Here is a 23,666-nt window from a genome sequence, read left to right as displayed (position 1 = left end):
TATTATGACGTTACTTGTTCCCTGTTAGTTCAATACATTTAAAAATGTCTTATTTGTCAGGATTATTTGGGGGGCAATGGGCGCAGGTGAAAGTTCACCTTTGTTCAAAGTGGGAAATACCCCAAAAAGCTAGAGAACCACTGCTCTAACCAGAGTAACATCGAAACACGCATTACCATAGAAACTATAGCCATCATTCACCGGCAACCAGCTCCAGTTTCCCTCAGTCTCTCAACTACAATCATCTAAATGCTAAATTCCCTGCAGGGGGAAAATCACACACCTGCTTCATTGTTATATGCAAAATACTAAGATTAACAATCCCCAATTGTGGTTTGGTCTAGCTTCTCATGGACCAGAAACGGGACCCACTTTGATGTGGAGGAAGACTCCAAAGTACTAATGAAGCCTGGATCTGGAACTCTGGTTATCGACATCAGCGGGGAAAAGGCAGAAGCGTACGAAGGAACGTATCAGTGCACAGCACACAACGACCACGGCACTGCTGTGTCCAATAACATCGTCATCAGACAATCCAGTGAGTCTTCTGATTCAAACTGAAAGGAGTTTGACTTTGGGTACAGTTGCAAACAATCTCTCGGTTGTATAACAGATATAGAACAGACGTGAGCAACTGGCGGCTCGGGGGCCACATGTGGCAGTTGGTCTAATTTTGTGTGGTCTCCAGTAACACACAAAATGACAGAAAATTACATTAAAATACACAAAATAACAACAAAATTACTTCAAAAACACAAAATGACAACAGAAATAATATTAAATAATGAATTTTTTTTTTTTTTTTTAAATACACTGACTCCAAAAACACACAAAATGATTCCAGCAAGATTATTTTTGTCTTCTTTTTGAATAAAATGGTAATGTTTCATTTATTCAGACAACTGCTCCTTAGGAAATTCACTTTGATCTCATATTTCGACTGCCAAATGTTTCTTTTGAAGTTTCTTTTGAAAATACACAAAACAGCAACAAACACACAAAGCCTTTGTTTTTTTCCTGTATCAATGTTCAGATTGGTCATTATTCTAAATGTTGGGAAAAAAAAGTGGCCCTCGAATCGAACATTTACATTTTTTTTGCTCCCACTGTGATAAAAGTCTTCATAGAAAATAATGCTGACAACTTGAGCTACTCACTGTGACATACTTATCATCACTTTTGATATGCTTGTTTTTGTATTTCTTGTACTATTCATACAAGGGCTCCTCACTAAAGTACACTTGAATAACAATATTTTGCTTTTTGCAATGTTTTCAATACATGTAATCTACATTCGTGACTCGCAGGGTCCCCCTTATGGTCAAAAGAGAGAAATGAGGCCATTGTGGTGCAGATGGGGGTTTCTCTGGTGCTGCAGTGTCGTCCTCCTGCTGGGTTGCCCCCTCCTGTCATCTTCTGGATGGATAACAGTGAGTGGTTTGCATGTGCATAATAGCCTACATGTGCACACAGGGTTAGTGTGTTCAAAAGAGCCATACTGAAGAGAAAATAAGTCAATCCAAGATGTTTGATTTTTTAATGCAATCTCCCTTTTCATCATTCAGACTTTCAAAAGCTGCCTCTGGATAAGCGAGTGTCCCAGGCCCTGAATGGAGATCTATATTTTTCCAACGTTCTCCCTGAAGACAGCAGGAACGACTACATTTGTTATGCACGCTTCCCTCATACACAGACCATCCAGCAGAAGCAGCCCATTTCAGTCACTGTGTTGGACAGTAAGTCAAAAACTATTCTGATTATTTTTTTCACTGTTTTCATGTGAATGCGTTTTTCTTTTTTCTATATCTGTGCCATATTTTAGTTCCACATGCAAAATTGTGATAGAATTAACCCTTTTAGTTACTTTTTTCCACGTTCGCCTTATTCGAAGCATTTTGATTTTTACAATGGCCAATCCCCAGTGTCACAAATATCACTTCCTGATTAATCAAGTGGTTATTTTTCTGTAAAAGGGATTCCATTGTAAAGTATGTTTTGCATGCTTCTGACTTTCTGTTATATTCCAGTGAGGTCAGTGAATGAGACTCTGGCTGCTTTTTACAATATCACTGATTTCTATAGTGGTGAGTGTTGCTGGTTTATTCCCATTCAGCCCCTTATATGTGAACACAATCCTGCAAATGCTCCTTTGGATGCTGCACTTCACCTTGGCCTCCGATTCCCTCCTCTGTGATTAAATCTACTATTTTCCCATGTTTTTTCCCCTTTTCCCTATTGTTGTATTGTGTGATAACGTATTACCATGCAAAATGAGCAGCAATTATTAATTGATGACTTTGCTTTTATCATGGTTGAATAAGCCTTTATAGGCATACATTAGATGTCGCTTTTCCTTATCTCGGGCATTGGTAAACACTCCCTTACAATCCAACATGCTCACAAAATAAAATCCTTAATATCAGCATGGCTTTGTAGTCCTTTAACCCTCCTATTATCCATGGGACCAATTGGACCCCATTCAATGTTTATCATTCAAAAAATAAAGGTTGACTCTTTTTTTTTGCTTCAAATTTCATGACTTTTCCTAATTTGATGGGTACAATTGAATAAACATAAAATGTGCTGAACACATTGCACGCATTGGTGTTCCTCATGGGTAAATTTGACCACAAACTGTTTTAAGTGCAGAGTTGATACTTTTCAAGGTTTCATTATTAATGGGTTATTTATACGTTCAACAGTTTTCTAAAAATCATTTTCTGGATGCAAATATCCCTGGGGTTAGTTTGACGCCAAGGGTAAATGGTGTTAGTAAAATATCTGTAATATTACGTGAATATCTGTAAAAGTCACATTTTTCTATTAGCTCTGTCTGCTAGCATAGCATCTCTTCTTCACTGTAAGATATCTGCATGTCAACCGACCACTGGGTTACCAGCGCCCTCTGTCCAAACAAATATCTGACCTAAATACAAGTTCAATTGTTAAGGCACAAAATAAATTTTCAGTTGCACTTTTAAAAAGAACTATTATGCAGTTTTGCATTGTTTACTATAGAACCAGAATTTAAATTAATAGGCTTCTTCTTCATTTGAATTATTCTTTTATTTATTTCATTCAAGATTTATTTTTAGTTAAATTGCTTTGTTTTGAATAGTTTATCAAGGGATTCTTTTGACAATGAAAAATAAAAGGAAAACAGTATAGTTTTTTTCCCGAAAAAAAAAAAAGGAATATTTTTCCGTCATCATTTTTCTACAGTCCCATTTTGTAAAATAAATCACGAGAGAATCGTATCGTGAACCCAGTATCGTGAATCGAATCGTATCGGGAGTTGAGTGAATCGTTACATCCCTAGCTGTTATGGTGTTTTTCTGGTGAAATTAGGCTTCAAATCTCACATGTTGGCCATTATGTTCTCATTTACTAAGACCGACCAGAGGGGGAGCGTCGCCCTGGTTTCATGTTGCCTTTCGGCGCCACCAGCACCAAGATGGTTTTAAAAGGGGAGACACTGGAGCTTGAATGCATCGCTGATGGTTTGTAAGTAAAAACTCTTGATCTGTTCACTCTAACAAGGTTCAGTTAAGAGTTTCTGTTTCAATCACCAATACATGATGAGTTGTTTTGCACCTAATAGTGTGTGTCTTGCTTTCTCCAATAGGCCGACACCAGATATCTCCTGGGAGAAGGATGGAGGTGAGTTGCCGAGCGGCAGGATTTCCTTCCACAACTTTCAGAAAAAACTGAAGATTTCTGAGGTCAACGAGGCCGATGCTGGCAACTACCGCTGTACAGCCATAAACAGCCTAGGCGATGCACACCACATCATCAAGGTCACAGTCAAAGGTGAATCTGTCTGGAAATATATTATTATTCTTAGATCTTATACCAGAGTGTCTAATTTTTTCAAAGATTAAACAAAAAAGCTGATGAGTTATTTTATTTCTTGACATACTCCAACACTTATCTTCCTTTGTATCTTCATATTCTCAACCCTCAGCGGCTCCTTTCTGGGTCAGCGCTCCCAGAAACCTCATCCTTGCTCCTAATGAGACCGGCATCCTAACATGCCGCGTCAGCGGAGAACCCAAACCAAAGATCGCCTGGTTTGTCAATGGAGTTGCCATAGAGAGTGAGTAAGGAAGGGAAGCACTTCAGACCATAAAGAGCACAGCTTAAGGCACCAATGTTTGAAAATGCAGCACATCAGGGAGACTAAGAAGAACATTGCCATGAGCATGAACATGATGGGAATAAAACCAAAGTTTATCCAAAATTGCATGAAATAAATCACAATAAAAATGTGTGATGTTACTTTCTATGTATTAATTATTGCCTATCTATGCAATGGTGTTAGATGCTCCAGAGGACCACACCCGTAAAGTGGAGGACGATACTGTGATTCTCAGTAACGTGCAATCTGGCTCCAGTGCTGTCTACCAGTGCAATGCTTCCAACGAGTTTGGCTACCTATTGGCGAACGCCTTTGTCAGTGTTCTGGGTGAGTTTACCAAACAAGTCACGGTGCTTAACTAGAATGAGTCCCATCAATCATTTAATTTTATTCATTCAAAATATTTCCATATCTAAACACTAATGGTGTAATTGTGATAAGGAAATTAGCATCTTGTTGTTTGTCCTGATAGCTGAACCACCAAGAGTGCTCACTCCACCCAACCAGGTGTACCAAGTCATCACCAACAGCCCTGCGTTACTTCACTGTGCTTCTTTTGGTTCACCAATACCAACCATCACTTGGTAAGTCCTTCTTAAGAGAACAATTCTCTGTAAAGATTTCAATTATGCTAATTAGAAGAAAATGCAAGTGAGGATGCAGGTGCTGGCCTGCGTTGCAAGCATTAGCTTAGCATTAGCATTAATATTAACACAGCATTATCATAGCATTAGCTAGCTTTAGCATTAACCTAACTTTAACATTAGCCAAACATTAGCATTAGCCTAGCATTAACATTAGACTAGCATTAACATTAGACTAGCATTAGCACTAACCTAGTATTAGCATTAGCCTAGCATTAGCCTATCATTAACACTAACTTAGCATTAGCCTAACATTAGCACTAAACTAGCATTAGTTTAGCAATAGCATTAGCCTAACAATAGCATTAGCCTATCATTAACATTAACCTAGCAATAGCATTAATCGAGCATTAGCTTAACAATAACATTAGCCTAACATTAGCACTAACGTAGGTTTAGCATTAGCACTAACCAAGCATTAGCATTCGCCTAGCAATAACATTAGCCTAACATTAGCACTAACGTAGGTTTAGCATTAGCACTAACCAAGCATTAGCATTCGCCTAGCAATAACATTATCCTAGCATTAGCCAAGCAATAACCTAGCAATAGCTTAACATTAGCAATAAGGTCAAATAAGGTCAGAAAAGGTTGAAAAAGGTTGAACGTATTAGCTGAACATCTTAAAGGTTGAATAATTTGTAATTTGTTTGCAAAGATTTTAAAAATGGGGTCAGACCTGAAAAGTCAATGCAGGTTTCACAAATAACTGTAATACCTGAAAAAGTTTAAAAGTTATAAATGATGAAAGTACAAACAAATTGCTGGAACTTTCTGAATGTTTTGATAGCTTATTTGTCAAAATCAGACAAACGGTTAACGAGTTAACGTCCGACGGAAGAAAAAATAGTGAGGATGACAGAGGCAATAAAAGCACTACAGGGGAAATGTGTTATTTTTCAATGTGTGCACAGGTTCAAAGACAGTCAAACCACCATTAAGAATGGTGATCCATATGTGATCCATGAGAATGGCACACTGGAAATCCATGTGGCTCAACCAATAAACAGTGGAAAATACACCTGCATAGCCACCAATCACTTAGGGATCAAGGAGAACCATGTCTTCCTGGAGGTCAAAGGTTAGAGATATTTTGGTGGTTTAACACTTATCCTGTAGATGAGAATACCAGAATGTTTTGTTTCAATGTGGATCGCTTTCCACCTATTTTTCCTCCACCAGAGCCCACTCGTATCCTGAAGCAGCCTGAGTACAAGGTGGTGCAGAGAGGGATGAGTGCTGTGTTTGAGTGTAAAGTCAAACACGATATTTCCCTCAGTCCCACCATGACTTGGCTCAAAGACAATGGAGAACTTCCCGACGATGAGAGGTAGAACAGATGTGGAGAAAACACAGCTTCCAAATATATCTTTCATGGAAAATAATGTTAGTGATGGTGAGGAACATCTGCTCTTCAGGTTTGAGGTGGACACAGACAGTTTGACCATTAAGGATGTGACGGATGAGGATGAAGGCAGGTATACTTGCATCATGAACACCACCCTGGATCAGGACTCAGCCAGTGCCATGCTGACGGTTGTTGGTACGCTACATTTTCAGTTCTCCATCTATCAATCTTGTGTTTTTCTCCTGTCTTTCTTGTATTGTCTATTGCTATTTTGTATATTCTGTTGCTGTTCTTTTCTCTCAACACCAATGAAACGATTGTTCTTACCTATCAGGCTGTATAACTTTTCATGTTGTCACAGTCTAAATCTTTTTTTAGCTGTTTTCTTAAATTTCTATCACTAACTTCTAACCTTCTTCTGGCTCTGCACTCTTCTTGCTATCAGAGGCTACTCCGACTCCAGCGATTGTCTACGGTAAACTAACAGTATTGTCTCTGTCTATTTTCACTCATTTCTTGTTTCTTTGTAGTCACAACTCTCTACTTTATTGTCATTTCTTTGTATCTTTTTGTATTTATTATTTTTTGTGTGAAACTGCTGTTTTTTTGGGGCTCTATTTTGTCTTTTAGCCTTAAAGCAGAACTAAGTAACTTTTTCACCTTAATAAATCCTTCTTGTAGTCCCTGTGAGGGTAATACAAGTCTTTATGGGGTGATAGGGGGCTCTCTCCCTGCTGTCTCTTGCCAGAAAACCGTACTTGCAACTTTCCTACATCCGACCCGGTGGCAAGACGTACTGCTTTACGGCAGCCCAATACAAACTAATGCTAGATTATGAACAGCCTCGTGGCTGCACACAGTTGTCTACAAATTCACTTTCCGCAAACTTATATCATGGCGGAGCCAGCAAAAAAAGGCAGAGAAGACCTTTGTCCGAGGAACGGAGCAACTCCATGCAGTGACAGCTCAGCAGCAGCACGCAGCAATCACACACACACACATACACGCAACTCATCGCTCCATCAGGCAGCACACACACAAATATCCATCCATCTATCTATATCCATCCATCCATCCATCCATCCATTTTCACAGCCGCTTTGTCAGCACACAAACAAACACATCACACACATTTCCACACTCCCTTCCGTATTACTCCCACATCATTGATTTATTTTACTTGTCTCTCTTCCTCATACTGTTCACATGGTCACATGGGACTATATGTGTGAAAGCACCCTTAGTGTCACTGTTGTATTACGATTTTTCAGTGATCGGTGGCTGCTTTTTGGAAGAGGACCACATGTAGCTGTGGGATGGGGCAGACGAAACGGACCTTTAGTGGGAGCGTTAAGCGCAAGTTACTTAGTTCTGCTATAAACTTTTGAAAAAGCTTAAAAACAAAGTGGCCAAAACAAACCATTTATTGTTGTCTAAATTTGATCAAATGTATTATTATAGTTTTTTTCATTTCTTAACATTATCTTAATATTGTTAGTGAGGGTTTTTCTTACATATTCACATCAATGTACTTTCTATAAATTACTCTGTGGGAACCAGTTTTCTTTTCTCCAGTAATACAGTATATGCCCTTTACTAGTCACGTTAAAAGTTTATCATGATATTGATAATATTATGGTCATGTTGACGTGTGCCCACACAGGTGTCTAGTGGATTAATCCACTTGATTGGACCATCCATAGCTGTCTAATTAACATAAACTGGACACAACTGTGATGTGTCAGTCTGCATTGTTTCACTAAAAATGCATCGTTTTCTGCAAAACATTTGTATTATTGTGCTATTTTTTCTCAACACTTCTCCAAATAATAAGATATTAAACATTAAGACAAGTCTATGTCAAGATAAAAGTGCCTGTAAAATACAAAACTGGCCTAAAGTAGCTGTTTATGAAAGGATTCCATGTTTTTAAGCCAAGATTTGCCTTTTTTCACAGCAAATATGAGTTTATATAGTGAGTAAGGTAAAGTAATAGTCTTTTAGCTACTGCAACTTTGTAAATATTTATTTAATTTGGCTAACTGTTTTAATTAGCGCATGATTTACCAATATATGGAATGCTTTTACTTTTATCCTTTTTCGGGCTAAATAATCTGCCTTTTACATTCAGTGTAATCAGTGATTCTCAACTGGTGGGTTGGGACCTAAAAGTGGGTCGCGGACAGCTAGTCAAAAATAAATAAATAAATGAATACTTAATGTTTCTCATGTTGGACTCGTCTTTTATTTTGAAAGAAACTTTTCTTTTGACAGGCATGTGTGAAATGCATGCTGCATAGGTAAATATATAGATTTATGTGTGTGTTTTCAAAAGAAAAACTAAATTTGGTTGGTTGAATTTAAAAAAAAAAGTGGGTCGCGATTTAATGACCGTAGCAAAATGTGACATGAGTTTATATCTTTACATTCCTACTAACATGTATAACACTGTAGGCCTGGTTTGACAATGCTATAAACACCAGTATGTGCATTTACTGTAACTATGTGACTTGACTCTGAAAGAAAGACCACACATATACAGTGGAAACTCCAGCCTCACTTTTTGACATATATTTTTGTCTATGTAGTCCTGAGATTTAATTTTGTTCACAGAGAGGCCAGGCCCTCCAACTGACCTGGAACTGACAGACCAGACTGAGAGAAGCGTCCGACTCACCTGGACACCTGGCGATGAACACAACAGTCCCACACAGAGTATGAAATGCTCAGTTTTTCTTCTAATACATTCTAGCATATATATTTTTGTATTCTGTCTTTTGGGGGATTTGACCATCACCTTCAAATCTAAATGTTGTGCTTGCCAGAGTTTTTGATCCAATACGAGGATCTGCTTCACCAACCTGGTGTTTGGACCAACCTGACAGAAGTTGCTGGCAGCAGCACCACTGCACAGTTGGACCTCTCTCCATATGTTTACTACTCTTTCAGAGTGTTGGCTCTGAATCACGTGGGTTACAGCGAGCCGAGCCAGTCCTCAAAACAATACCGAACCAACCCTGCAGGTAATTAACACTCCTCTAACAACTCTTCCTACTTAAAATATAGACTACATTTTTGATGCACTTTTATATTTTTACAGCTCCAGATGTAAACCCATCTGACGTTAAAGGTGTAGGATTAGAACCTGGCAATTTGGTCATTTCCTGGACTGTAAGAATCTTTAGTCATTAGGAAATATGCAGATAGTACCCAGTTGTTTTTCAGTGCCACTAAGTACCAAATCTTTGCACAGCCGCTGACAGGTTTTCAGTCCAATGGGCCTGGCCTGGAGTACAAAGTGCAGTGGAGACGGAAAGACGTGGAAGAGAATTGGTCGTCAGCCACTGTGGCAAACCTCTCACACTTTGTTGTATCGGGGACTCCAGTCTTCGAGCCTTTTGAAATAACAGTGCAGGCTTTAAATAATTATGGAAACGGTCCTGACCCGGAAGTAAAGATTGGATACTCCGGAGAGGATAGTAAGTGAAGAAGAACCAGATAGAGTAGATAAAGTATACACCCAGGCAATGGACACTTACATTCCTTTTGTTGTGTTTGCAGTGCCTTTGTCTGCTCCCGAGAGTGTGGAGGTTAATGTTCATAACAGCACTCTTGCAGAAGTGAAATGGGAGAGGGTTTCTCTCTCCTCAGTGCGAGGAAAGCTCCAAGGATACAAGGTATTGACATGTCTTTGTTTACGCTTTGTTTATATATGTGTATTAATGCTCTGTTATGACTGAAAAATCTGAATACCCACTTGAAGTACATGGAAAACCCTTCACTGTGTAATACAGACATGGATGATAGCTAACCAGCACAAACTAATGTGAGACTGGCGAAAAGTGGGCAAATTCAGCAACAATACTGTTGTGCATCAATGGTCACCGCCAGGCCATTTTGATAGAATGGTAAAACTAATAGTGCATTTGTGACAAATTAGTTCCAAAACGCTTTATAATATCAGCTCATTCACACAGCAATGAGACAGAGCTGCCATGTAAGACGCTAGTCGTCACCATTTGGAGCAACTTAGACTTCAGTGTCTTAGCCAAGGACACTGAAGTCTAAGTTAGTAAAGACAGGAGTAGCCTTTTGATCAAACCCACAACCTCTTGATCAGAAATAGCCCCTCTACCAACTGAGCCAGTTTAGGCCTGAATTCACCATTTCTGGCTCCAAGAGACGATTGTCTATCTATGTCACTGAGTTAATTAGCAAGAGACAACTCTGTGGTACATGTATTTAAAAACCTATTCTCGCTTATTATAGGAATTCTAAATCATCATCAATGTCACTGAGCTAATTTTAGCACATGAAAATGTCACCTGTGTGCAAGACAAGTAGCTATCTTGGCCAGGACTCTCTTGAAAAATACATTTTTTAAATAAAGGTTAAATAAATTCCTAATATGTTGTTACTTCATTTCTGCTGTATATCAGATTTCATGCACACTAATGTTAAAATGCAGCACACACAGGAACTAAAGTTAACAGAATAATCTTACACAATGTTAAGTGGAAGTTTTGCTCATTCAGACAAGGTTTTTTAGGAAATGTTTATATCTTAACTTTACCTTTAGTTTAATGCAGGTAATTTTAATGACTTTACCTTTAATAACAACATTTATTCCTGATGGCAATGAATGCATTCTGCAAAGTTATTACTTGCAACATTAAATTACATTCAATACTCACGTAGTCAAGTCATACAATGTGAGTGAGTATCAGTCAGTGTGTGTCCCGTGCAAGGTGTACCAGGGCTACAGCTCTGTTGAAAGTGTAAAATCCCTACTTTTTTTTTCTCTTAGATGTATTACCGTCGCCAGCATGGCCTTCACAGTACTGAAGAAGATCCGGATCAGCAGGAGCAAGTTCTAACCTTCAGTGGGAACCACAGTGAGGGACAACTACCAGACCTACAGCCGTACAGTGTGTACAGCCTCTTCATCAGGGTCCTTAATAACAAAGGGGAAGGACCTCCAAGCCCCACCAAGACATTTGAAACACCTGAGGGAGGTGAATATGCTTAGGATTACGATATATTTAATGAGTCAAAAACACATACATTTCTTGTCTGAAACATAAATAGAAGTTACAAAAGTAACCTTGTTGCAGTTCACTTTTTGCATGCGTTTCATCCTAAATTTGTTTCTGGCTGCTTTCAGTCCCAGGCAAGCCTTCTTTCCTGGAAGTAACCAACCCAAGTTTAGAATCCCTCACTCTGGAATGGGGCCCACCAATAAACAAAAATGGGCATCTTGCTGGATACACACTCAAATATCAACAAGGTAAACACCATTTGTGTTGCATTATAGCTAAATTATTTTCTCTTTACTAACTTTGGGTCTTTTTTTTGGTTCTACAGTTAACGGCACCAATGAAGTGGGACCAATCAAGGTCATGACCTTTCTACCCAATGAAACCACCATTACCATAGGGAATCTGAACGCCAGCATGCTTTACAAGTTTGACTTAAGTGCAATGACCATCAAAGGTTCTGGTCCAATAATCACAAAGGAGGCCTTCACAGCAATGGACACAAGTGAGTCCTCTGTACACACACACAAAAATACAACAACCAAAACAGCTCAAAAGATACACCAGCAAATTTAAAGTAACATACACAAAGTTACCAGGATGCTTTTCCATATTCCTCTTCTTCTCAACTTCTGACACTCCATTTATCTCTCTCTGTCTTTCCCTTCTTTTTAAAGTTCGTACTCAGCCCACTGTACTGACGGGCAAAGGTAACCAGAGTTTGCCAATGGAAGAATCAGCATGTACTGAAATAAAAAACGAATAACAGCATAATATGATAAATATTCATACTTTACCTGCATGAAACTAAGCTATTTTGTGTATTTCTGAATAATTTCCAATGAACTTCCATGGCATCTACAAGCATATGTGCTTGTGTCCTATTTTATAAGAATAGGCTGTATTTGCTCTTAGATAGCATCTAACATAGGCTTGTTTTTGTTTGGGCCCTATTTTGAGTGCAAACGCCAAAGCAGGACATTGACTGGTTACTCAATACTCAATGAGGGGGCAGTCCTTGCAGAACATTGGTATATGTTGTGGTTAATCAGTGTGTTTAGCAAAATTTGTTCTTTATACAAAATACAATAAACCAAGATTACTACAAGAAATCTTGTAATTCAAGTAATATTGTTTTTGTCTTTATGAATAATATCTTAAGGTTTCATTTATTTTGACAACTGTTCCTTTGGAAATCCACCTTGATGTCCTGACATGCTTCGACTGTCAACTGCCAGTCATCGTCAGAGGCGTCTGTTGATCGCTTTGATCTTTCCTTTGATGTTTCCTTCACTTCTGCGTAATAATCCCAGCAAGAGTTTTTTTTTTGTCTTCTTCTTGAATAGCAGTTGACAGTCGACATATGAGATCAAGGTGGAGATCCTGAGGAACAGTTGTCTGAACAAATGAGACCTTAACATATTATTCAAACATAATCTTGCTGGAATTATTATGCTGAAGTCAATGAAACGTCAAAGGAAACATCAAAGCAATCAGACGAAGACTGGCAGTTGATAGAAATCATGAAATCTCTAGTTTAGGAGGTTTTTGAAATGGCTCTTAGTTTGTTTGTAGAATGATGTACAAACTCAGATCAGGTTCATATCAACACTATTTGGGAGGGTGGGGGTGAAGGAAGACTACTTTGTATTTGATCAAAATCTTTGCAGCCGGTAAAAAACCTGCTGACCAAATAAAACAGCCGGTTAGCTGTTCCCTACATATTAATATTATTATTTTTCTTATTCTTATTATTTTCTTTATTAAAAGTATTACTCTTATTCTCATTTGAGTATCAAAATTATACTAGCATTGTGCCAAGAAATGTGCCCGATTTCGCTTCATTCTCTTGTCACTACCCACTTGGGAATTCTACAACTTTCCCAGTTTGATAAAATGTAAAATTGAAAGTTAAGTGTACAAATCTAACCACAATCTACCAAATTACCTCAAGCTACTTCATTTTATTGGAAGCTGAGTTTTGCATCATCAAAATATGGCCCTTTTGTCTTTTTGTTGCAATACAAATGTTTAATATCTATTCACCAGCATGACGCTTTAAAATGCATTTGTCGCAGTTTACTGCTAACACTTCTTTCTGCCGCTGCTGCAAGTGGTTTGTCTGAAAGATGAATTGTTTTTGCTAAATTGAGCATGCCATGGTGCAGATGGGGTTAGTAAAGTGGTCGCACTTCTTATCTGAAGGTGTTTGAAGCTACCTGATGCTGTCTTGTGTTTACTCACTTTTGTCCATGTTCTTTCAGGCCCCACAGAGCCCCCTCACCCAACCTCCCCCTTCACTCAATCTCTGCATTCCCTGATTCACAATGGTACAAGCACTACCCGTGTCCCATTCCTCCCCTATTATCTTATTAATGTTTAACTTTTAAAAAATTTCACTGATGACAGTAAAAATGTTTTTAATATTTTCAGTACTTTGGTTTTTGAAAATATTTCAGGAACTATGTTGTCACCTGTTATTTATGGAGTGCCGAAGGTAAAACCTTGGTCACTGTTTCTTAGCTGACATATTTTGAACATATCGCTCACTTTCCTCACATTTAGCTCATTTTTCTTTCATTTGTGACAAATTCATGTAAAACAGCATGTTCTATATCATTGTTAAAATGTGTAAACATGGAAAAAAAAAAACTCTAAATGTAAATGATAAATCTAAATGTAAATGTTAAATCCAAAGGTAAAAGTTAAATCTAAATGTTGAATCTAAATGTTATATCCAAAAGTTAAATCTAAATGTAAATCTAAATGTTAAATGGAAATCTAAATGATTTTAGATGGGGCCTCGTGATTGACAGCTGCTGACCTGCCCACTTTGCATAATTTCTAAACCTAATTAACTTTATATTTGGCAACCAATTCAACATTTAGATTTAGATATACATTTAACATTTAGATTTAGATATACATTTAACATTTAGATTAACATTTCTCTTTTTGATTTACATTTAACATTTAGGTTTTACATTTAGGTTTTACATTTAGATATAACATTTAGATTCAACATTTAGATATAACATTTAGATTTAACATTTAGATATAACATTTAGATTCAACATTTAGATATTACATTTAGATTTGTGTGTACACATTTTTAACATGCTGTTTTATATGAAATTCTGTCTCAAATGAAAGAAAAATGAGTTAAGTGTGAGGAAAGTGAGTTAAATGTTCAAAATACGTCAGCTATGAAACAGTGACCAAGTTTTTGCATTCGGCTCCACAAAGTGACTGACTTGCTAATTTAAGATATTCACACATTGGTTTAGAGTTGATACCAAAATTCTTTCATAGACTACTTCACGTTTGCTGAATTGACTTGTTTGTAGATTTATACATTTGAAATATCTTTTCTGTTACCTCCGAATACAGTTTATTTTCTCTTTTTTGTGTGCTCAGCGCCCCCTGTAGGCCCTGTGTTTGGCACAGTTAACACTTCCAGTTCAGAGGATGGTCCAGTGATCACTTGGGAATACTTCGGACACCATAAAACAGTATACGTGGAATATGTTGTAGACAACAGTAAGATATGTCACTATAAAATTAATCAGTGAATATCATAACTAATCATAACTTACTAAAATACATTTTTCACTCAAACGTTTCCTGGATATTTAATTCTTCTCCATCCACTGCACCCATTCTAGGTAAAGAGGACTGGAAAAAGGAGTTGGTTAATGGCTCACACTCTCATATAATAAAGGGTTTAAAGCCAGGATTGACGTATCGGGTGCGTGTGGTAGCTAGAGATGCAGCAGAGCCCACAGTCCACAGCACAGGTGAAGTGCTGGTTGCAGTGCCAGGTGAGGCGGCATGCCTCAGTATAGATGGTCCATTTATTTTGCTTTGTTTATGATTTTGTTTGGTCTTTTTTTCCATCAAAAGTACCGTCCAGCATGTAGTGCAGTAGTTATAACACAAGTGTTCCTTAACTCTGCTGGAGACGATCAGTTTTTATCAGATAAAGCCTCATATATCGATAATCAAAGATCCTTTAAAAGTTGGTTTAGATCTCCACTGTAAACACTCTTCTATTGACACTGTCGTAAGTTTCTCACATTGCATTGTGTGATGTGGCGTACCGTAGACAGATGCATAGAAGTGTTTTTACCGTGATTTCATGTGCTTAAGTGACTTCTGAAGGCCAGCTGACTTTTTAGGCCAGGCTACCGGACTCACTTTGTTCTTCTTGTTGTGTACAGTCGTTAGTTCGATTTGGGACCCCAAAAAAACAAAATTCGATATCTCATTTATTTTCAAGCCAAATATTATGACAGTTGGTGGTACCGAATCATTGGCACATACCAATATATGAATAGGGCCCATTACTCCGTATGTGCGACGGGGGCGCCAGGGGGCCCCAATTTCAAGTGACTACTCCATGCTTGAAACTTTTCCAATTCACTTATTTTTATTTTTTTGCAAATGATCTTTGATTTATTGAACTATGAGGCCTACACTATTGATTTATCTGATAAAAAATGATCCAGCATCTGTTGCCACTGGTCCAAAACATCATTGATTTACCGTTGTGACTTTTCCTTTTCATTTGTTGTAGTTTCAAGTTTTGCGTTTTAACCCATTTTAAAACTCCATTTCAGCATTTACAGCCTCCAGTAATCTCATTGTTGGTCTACATGAGGAGAACGGCTGTACATTTTAAACACCTTATAGTGTGCACTCACACCACCTCTCTTCTCCCCCCTCCCCCTCGTTGTTCTCTGGTCCAGCTGTGGCCAATCGACAGGTAGACATCGCCACACAGGGCTGGTTTATCGGACTCATGTGTGCCATCGCCCTCCTCATATTGGTGCTTCTAATAGTGTGTTTCATCAAGAGAAACAAGGGTGGGAAATATCCAGGTAAATCACATCCAATCAGGGTTGGAGTCAATTACATTTTTCAATTACAATTCCGTCTTTAATTATCCATGTTCAATTACAATTCAACTACAATTACAGTTTTCCTCAATTACAATTAAAATTCCTATTATTGTCAATTACTGAGCTTTTAATCATTAGCCTCATGAAACACAACTTTCCTCTAGTGTTAGCTTTCTGTTAGCATCTTTTATGATAATGGCTCAGTTTTGACCCATGTCATCAGCTGTAAAATACACTAGAAAATATTATCTATCATCTAATTTGTTTTGTATCCCTTGTTAGGCTTCCTAATCAATAAAAATATTGGTATATTAGTAATATTTTTGGTGTCTGCGCCTTTTTTCTGTCAGTATGCCCCAAATATGAATTATTTTCTAAAAAAAAAGGGTAAAAATATCCTCAAGGGAAGTGACAGGTAGTGGGAAAAGTTGATATGAAATATATTTTAATAATTGCTAACCAGGTATCGTTATTGTATAACTTAAGTATTAACTACATAAGTTATAGAACTCTAACATGGTTAAGTTTTTAAATTATTTCCATGTCAAATACAATTACAAAGTCAATTACCTGAACTCAATTACAATTAAATTACGGACACGAAAGTAAGATTTTTACAACTACAATTGAAGTTATTATTACATCATAATTGTAATTAATGATCAATTACGTGATTACAGTTGTAATTGACCCCAACCCTACATTCGACCCTGTTTAGGTGACTGAATAGGATCTAAATTGTAATTTTATATTTACATTGGAAGGCTGGGCGTAATAATCTGTATATTCCGTCATTGACAGTGAAAGAGAAAGAAGATGCTCACCAAGACCCAGAGATCCAGCCCATGAAGGAGGACGATGGGACATTTGGAGAATACAGGTAAGAGATCACGTCTGTAAAGTGCTCCCATTAAGTCAATGATATTTGCTTATGTGAGAAGAAATGTTTGTTGTCTTCTGACTCGGCTGTTTGTGTGTAGAACATTTTACCGGGCTGCAGAGACATTCTCCCCACCAGACTCCATTTCCAAACACTCCATAGAGGCAAGGCCCGATCCCTACTGTGTGTTAGAACATATAATCACCAACTGACAACTCATTGGCCATCTAATCAAAACTTAGCTTTTAATATGGACTTTTTAACAAACTAGTTCCTCTCTAAACAGATTACTAACTAATCACAAGCAACATATGTAGTTGACTAAACTCTTATTGTCATTTAGTTAGACTAAAACTACTAGACTAGAACTGAAATAATCCTGATGACTAAAACTAAGTTGCATTTTAGTCAAAAGACTTAAACTTAAATCAAAATTGACACTGTTACCATACAGTATTTACCTGCTTCATTTGGTAATGTACAACAATATTGAAATGCATCCCACACATGATCCACATATTTGGATATTTATGGTTTGGTCAGCAGAATTTTTAGAAACCGTCACGTGTGTGAAAAATCTTTGATTTATTTATTTTTTTTAATTTTTGTGTCTCAATGTGGGTTCAGGCTTATTGTAGACAGTGTGGCTCATAAATTTCATGTTCATGTGTTCATTGATTTTATCTTTCTGTTTTCGGGGGTTTAGGTCAATGGAGAGGTAAGATGAGTTGCGGTAAAACCAGCATGCAATTTGCGCAACTTGTTAAACAACTTTGTGTTGTTTCTGACTCAGTAGAAAGTTAAGGCAGTGCTAAAACCCCTTAAAATCAGCTAATCTGGTGTTCAATGTCCCCTTTGACTACAAATGAATTACTAAAATGGGACAAAACATTGCTTCTGCTTATCATAGCTACTCTCATCAATTTAATGGACAAATACAGTTATTATGAGGAAGTACTGATGGAGGACTGTTCGGTAACACTTTGCTTGAAGTTTTATACACAAGGCTGACATCACGCTGTCATTATCTGTCATTAGCATGAATAAGATGTCATGAAGACTGTCATTTAGTGTTGTTCACTAAGGGGTCTATCCTCCCATGCGCGTAAGTAAAAAAAGCCGCGTAGCAGCACTGTTTTTGGCTGCGCACCATTCTCCCCCTGTACTTAAGTCAGTCGCTGCACCCCTCTGTCCCAGTTACACACTCTGGGTGGAGTGGCCCTGAAATGTGGGCGTTCCCATTCAAATCTGGCCTTGCGTGCATTCTCCCGTCTGCTTAAGTTCTTTTCCTCTTACGCACTTCTAAACCTGGAATACCTGTAAGTGCAGCGCCACGATAAGGTGAAACATTCTAGAAGTTTTGACTTAGTTACAATTTAAGCCACACAGACTCATGATATTGTAAAAGAGACTCCCAGAAAGAATCTATCCAAACTGACACTGTCACACTATTACACTCTCACGCTGCCACAGGGTTCAATATGTTCACATTTAACAGTTCTAGACGGGACAAAATGTGTTACATTTCACTATATTTTATTCATGCTGTCCACTCCTTTTTCACCAGTGACCGTAGGTGTTGCGTCGTGGAGCTGATCAGCTGTGTGCACCCGAGGTGTTATGTCCACGTTGGTCACAGTGATGTTCAACTATTTTCATACTATGTCCAACTCAAAGCCACAGTTTGATCCACTACAGGGTAAATGATTAGTGAAACAAGCTGTCATATGCGGAGGTTGGTGAAATGCACATGAGAGGATGGATACCAGAAACTGTTCCCACACATATTTAAATGATTCTCAGCTTCAGGTCAGTCTCGCTCACATCAGCTCCATAAGGCTTTAAAGAATTTATATTTAAAACTGCGTTTTATGAAGGAAGCCAGTGGTTCTGTTTCACTGCAAACATCTCTGTCTCCTCTGTATTAAAGCAGGACGCTCTGCAGGATTATTTCCTCAAACCTCCAGCGCATCACACTCGTTCACGCTTTAGATCAGGTATCGTATTGATGACAGATGATGCTGATACGCTGATCATTTCTGAATGCAGGAAGGAAAGAAGTTAATAAAATCAGGCTTTCCGAACAAACAACTGTTAATCTATCGTTAGTCGTAACTGTGGTTCAGACAGAAATATGTGTCCGATCCTCACACTGCAATAATCTGATCAATAATCTGAACAAATCAACCTGTTACATTGTTTATCAACGAAGACGTTTCAAATTAAAAGTGCGCTTTATCATTTTCACGGATTCTATTTACATTTACAAGCGTTAGGAAAACTCCATGTTCCGTGATTTCTAGACAGCCCAAAAATAATAACATCATGGCCCATTCCGCCTCCTTTGCTTCGGACTTCCTTCATTTACAGACTGGGTACTTTCGGTGGACTTACGCACGGTGGGATCCTGGACCGGAGAATAGAGCCCTAAATTATGACACCTTTGGAGCTATGTTGGCATTTTTTTGGGTTTGGCAGCGGGATCTTAGGTTAGGTAGGTTTAGGGTTAAGGTTAGAGTTAGGGTTAGGGTTAGCGTTAAGTAAGGTTAGGGGTAGCTAGGGTTAAGGTTAAGGCTAGGTTTAGGTATGGTTAGTTTTAGCTAGGGTTAGGGTTAATGTTAGAGTTAGCTAGGGTTAGGATAACAAACAACACTTAATGACAGCCTTCATGACACCTTATTCATGCTAGTGACATCCTTGTGTTTAAAACTTGAAGTAAAGTGTTACCGAATGTTCGTATCTGTAGATCCGGATGGAGGATAAGAACGTAGTAGAACCTAAGTTACCAACTGTAGAAAGATACGTTTGCATTTTTGACTGCTGCATGTAAAGCGACGCATATTGACTGAAATCATGTAAAAACATTGCATTCTAATACAAGCTACTTAGAAAAAAGACTGAACAGCACGCAGTTGCAATATCCTCTCAAAGTCTTGCACCCAAGCTCATGTCACTACTGCACTAACAATATAGATAATAATACATGTGTAGCTGAGCTGCTCTACTGCACAAGTGCTTCTATTTGGAGTTTCATGCAATAGATTTAAATTAAAGAAATATTACAGTGCTCAATGGAAAAGTTAGTCGTTAAACAAACAGTTTGAAATATTTTTTTTGCTCTTGAGTTAATCTAAGACAAAAAAAAGCCTAAAACTGAGCTGGATAACTGATGTGATGATGTACTCGTGCAGTGGAAAGCCCGATTGCCAATGTGCGAAATGCTGATGTTGCAAATATTCTTCAGAGCAAGAATGAGATCCTTCTTTTGTGACATTCACTCCAACGTCTTCCATTCCAGTGACACGGAAGACCACAAGCCTCTGAAGGGCAGCCGGACCCCTTCCAACGGGACGGTGCGCCGTGACGAGAGCGACGACAGCCTGGTGGACTACGGGGAGGGCGGGGACGGACAGTTCAACGAGGACGGCTCCTTCATTGGCCAGTACAGCGGCAAGAAAGAGAAAGACACGCACGAAGGCAACGAGAGCTCGGAGGCACCGTCGCCCGTCAACGCCATGAACTCATTCGTCTAATGCAGGGTCACGTCCTCTCACCCCGTCATCCCTAGCAAATGTGAGCACGGAAGTCGTCGCTATGGTGACAGTCGCCGTGGACACTCACCTATACCCCTGTGGTGGCTGTTTCTCTGGTGGCCATGGCTACCTGTCACCATGGCAGCTGACACTTCCCATAGTCACAGACACCAAGGCCACACTGTGACCTCCTAATCAACACAGACACAATACTGATCGCCCTCCTCCCCCCTCCCCCACCCCAACCAGGAAAAAGCGTGAAATGAGGGATGTGATCAAGGAAAACCAGAGCGAGCAATATAAAGATGCTGAAGGAATGTAAGAAAGTGTTTTATCACTCGGACTACATTCACACTGCAGGTCTTAATGCACAATTAAAGGTATCTTCAGTTTGGTGCATTAACGGAACGCTAACCCTGAAGTGACCCTCATGTGCAGAAACGGTCCTAAGGCACACGTGTCAAACTTATGGCCCAGGAGCCAAATCCGGCCCTTTGGAGCATCCAGTTTGGCCCGCAGGAGAAAGTAAAAAAAACTTAACAGTCCTGGTGCTTATATTGCATGATTGTAGTCCTTTTTAATGTTAAACTGTTGAAAAAACTCAAAATTCTTACAAAATCCTCCAATTTTCCTCACATTTACATAATATTTCCCTTAATTAAATAAAAATTGGTCACAAAATCTAAGAAATGTAAAGTGACTGATTTTTGTCACTTTTTGCTCGGATATTGTCAACTTCTTACATATTTTGTATTTTATGTATATGAAAAAGCGCAAACTAACGCCCAATAATGTTGAAATCACCTGCATAAAATCTGTGGCCCACTTAAGTTTAAAATGCATCATATTTGGCCCCTGAACTAAAATGAGTTTGACACCCCAGTCCTCAGCTGACCCACAACTCCACAGGCATGTAAAGTGTTTACGTTACTAAATATGGAGGCGTCCAGTGTAGGACTATGTGTCGAGCTGAGAATTTTTTTTCCCACAGAAGTCAGCGCTACATAACTTTAAAGGTGCGGTCTGCAACTCTCAGATCCCTCCATCCCCCTCCCTCCCCGCTGCTCTCTTGCCTTGCCTCCAAACTTTCCAAAGTCCCTCCCTCAGAGGAGCTAACAAGCTAAAGTTAGTCCAACAGCAACATCACAGTAATATAACATGCTCTGTTAAAAGCACGTTACTGCAGCTTTTCTCTCTCTCAATGTGCACAAACCTCAGCAGCAACAACACAGTGTCACATACAGCAGCCCACACGGAGGCTGCTGCACGCACACAAACAACACATGCACTACAGAGTTCTAGTGTAACAATTACAAATCAAACATAATGTAAATCAAGCAGCAGTAATTAACTTTAAAGCAGAAAAGTCACCAATTCCATCTTCTACTCCTCCAGATTATACACTGTAAAAAAAGACGGCGCTCCAGCCCCGGGAAAGGGGCGGGGACTGTGAGTAACAGCTATCAGATAGTCCATCAAACACAATCCTGGATCTGATTGGTTCTTTTGCTCTGTCGCGGTGCATTCTGGCACTCTGCCAAAGGCTGCAGGAGCAGCAGGGGGGACTCAATGAGCCTGTTTTTTTCACACAAACTACTAGTTTTATGTAAAGCTGTCCTTACATAGTGACAGCTTTAGCAAATATGACAAAAAGCCACTTTTATAAGAGTTGCAAACTGCACCTTTAAGGAGACTGAAAAAGAAAAGGGCCAGGTTTATCTCTCTAGCCGTTAGCATAGCTGAACTCAGAATTATGACGTTTTTGCGTAGTGATGATGTAGAAGTTGGATAGAAAGTGCCTCCGCCATCCAGGCTGGAGTCGCATTGCAATAAATCAGAAACGTGTCAGATTTCGGACCACATATGAAAGTGACCTGGGTCAGATTTGAAAAAATCGGAATTGTGCTGTCCAGACCGGACACAGGTCGCATATCGGCAAAAAAATCGGAATTGGGTTACATTTGCCTGCAGTGTGAACGTAGTGGCAAGGGTGTGCATTTACCATTAGATCTCCATTACAAAAGATTCAAACGACTTTATATTTTATATCTCATTAAATTATGATTCGTGACCCACAAACAGGTAAACTTATATTGATCCACATTTAAAACATGTGCATGAAATAACGCTCTTTGGGGGGCACCTCATCACCCGTGTTTCTGAGGAAAGCTGCAAGTTGAAACTGTAAATGACGCATGCCTACAAGCAGCTAGTAGTAGTTTCTATTTTTCCAGTCAGAAAGCGTTAAAGGACAAATAATATATACCGGTAGGTAAAGCAGTCGTGTTAGCACGGCTGTGAACTCTGTGACTCAAAGAAGAAACTAGTGTATGTTTTGGAGGGAAAAGGACTGTGTGTACATATAAGAGGTGAGATGTATTTCAAGGTCAGGTGTATTTCCAGTTGTAGCCATTGGATACCTGACACCGAACGCGTCACATTAAAGTGTTCATCACTCTTACCAGAGCTGTTTCTAGACGTTTTTGAAACCCATATTTTTTTAAATCTCTGAATGAAACCTTCTCAAATAATCTCTCGACGATGTAACAGTCAGTTATAACATAAAATCCTAAATGAATGCGACAGATCTCATGTGTTGGAATTGTAATTATTAACGTCAAAAACAGGGTGACGATTGGAAAAAAGTTCCTCTTACAACCCTAAATGAGAATTACATAACTTACATCAATGAAAAACAGACTTTTTTTGCACAACAAAAGTCGTCTACATTAGTATTTTAAAGTGTAAACAAGGGAAATAAAAAAGCAGAATAATAGTTATATTGTAGTTTAAATGGAACATGTGGCAGTTTTAGAACCCTCTAGTGGCTGTGGGCTTTAATGCATCTGCATACGTTGCATATAGCAAGAAACTGGTCAAGTATTTATAACACCTGTAAATTAGCAAACCTTAGCTCGGTGACGCAGTTTTGACCTTCCTTTTATCTTTCACTTTGATTTTGTCTTCCCAACCTTTGATTTGAAGCCAAACTGAAGCCAGTGTTACACTGAGTGGTTTCTGGAGTACATGCTGCTGTTTCTGGGTATTTAGGTTTTATTCTCGCAGCACAGATTTTAGTGCCTTTGTAGAGAAAGTTGAGACAGATCCATCTTCGGTAATATCCCCTCTGCACTTGTATCCATTTGGAGTTTATACTCTAGTTAAACATAGTTTAGCACCTGTCGT

At 38.7% G+C, this 23,666-nt stretch overlaps 1 protein-coding gene across 11 annotated transcripts in view; it reads left to right on the top strand.

Annotated features, from left to right (window-relative positions):
- Window positions 1-21,045, top strand: part of nrcama (neuronal cell adhesion molecule a) — a 37,867-nt gene extending 16,822 nt beyond the window's left edge. For 3 of the 11 annotated variants that reach the window (XM_028448945.1, XM_028448947.1, XM_028448946.1), the window contains exons 5-32: window positions 345-538; window positions 1,308-1,430; window positions 1,566-1,736; window positions 3,393-3,504; window positions 3,626-3,810; window positions 3,965-4,096; window positions 4,322-4,465; window positions 4,611-4,722; window positions 5,697-5,863; window positions 5,965-6,112; window positions 6,201-6,325; window positions 6,576-6,605; window positions 8,744-8,845; window positions 8,956-9,153; window positions 9,231-9,301; window positions 9,384-9,609; window positions 9,692-9,807; window positions 10,938-11,145; window positions 11,295-11,417; window positions 11,495-11,671; window positions 11,844-11,876; window positions 13,431-13,496; window positions 14,584-14,706; window positions 14,832-14,987; window positions 15,915-16,046; window positions 16,869-16,947; window positions 17,654-17,665; window positions 20,246-21,045. In XM_028448945.1, the coding sequence (XP_028304746.1) occupies window positions 345-538; window positions 1,308-1,430; window positions 1,566-1,736; window positions 3,393-3,504; window positions 3,626-3,810; window positions 3,965-4,096; window positions 4,322-4,465; window positions 4,611-4,722; window positions 5,697-5,863; window positions 5,965-6,112; window positions 6,201-6,325; window positions 6,576-6,605; window positions 8,744-8,845; window positions 8,956-9,153; window positions 9,231-9,301; window positions 9,384-9,609; window positions 9,692-9,807; window positions 10,938-11,145; window positions 11,295-11,417; window positions 11,495-11,671; window positions 11,844-11,876; window positions 13,431-13,496; window positions 14,584-14,706; window positions 14,832-14,987; window positions 15,915-16,046; window positions 16,869-16,947; window positions 17,654-17,665; window positions 20,246-20,480 (3,700 nt within the window). In that variant the 3' untranslated portion in view covers window positions 20,481-21,045. Of the gene's footprint in view, window positions 1-344; window positions 539-1,307; window positions 1,431-1,565; window positions 1,737-3,392; window positions 3,505-3,625; window positions 3,811-3,964; window positions 4,097-4,321; window positions 4,466-4,610; window positions 4,723-5,696; window positions 5,864-5,964; window positions 6,113-6,200; window positions 6,326-6,575; window positions 6,606-8,743; window positions 8,846-8,955; window positions 9,154-9,230; window positions 9,302-9,383; window positions 9,610-9,691; window positions 9,808-10,937; window positions 11,146-11,294; window positions 11,418-11,494; window positions 11,672-11,843; window positions 11,877-13,430; window positions 13,497-14,583; window positions 14,707-14,831; window positions 14,988-15,914; window positions 16,047-16,868; window positions 16,948-17,047; window positions 17,112-17,653; window positions 17,666-20,245 lie in introns of all 11 variants that reach the window. The other 8 variants (XM_028448951.1, XM_028448949.1, XM_028448948.1 and 5 more) reach the window with 8 other exon arrangements.
- The last annotated feature ends 2,621 nt before the right edge of the window (window positions 21,046-23,666 follow it).

Source organism: Gouania willdenowi, chromosome 6 (genome assembly GCF_900634775.1).
Source record: "Gouania willdenowi chromosome 6, fGouWil2.1, whole genome shotgun sequence".
NCBI classification, from domain to species: Eukaryota; Metazoa; Chordata; class Actinopteri; order Blenniiformes; family Gobiesocidae; genus Gouania; species Gouania willdenowi.
The sequence above is the reverse complement of the archived record's forward strand: the minus strand, read 5'-3'. Positions and strand labels throughout refer to the sequence as shown.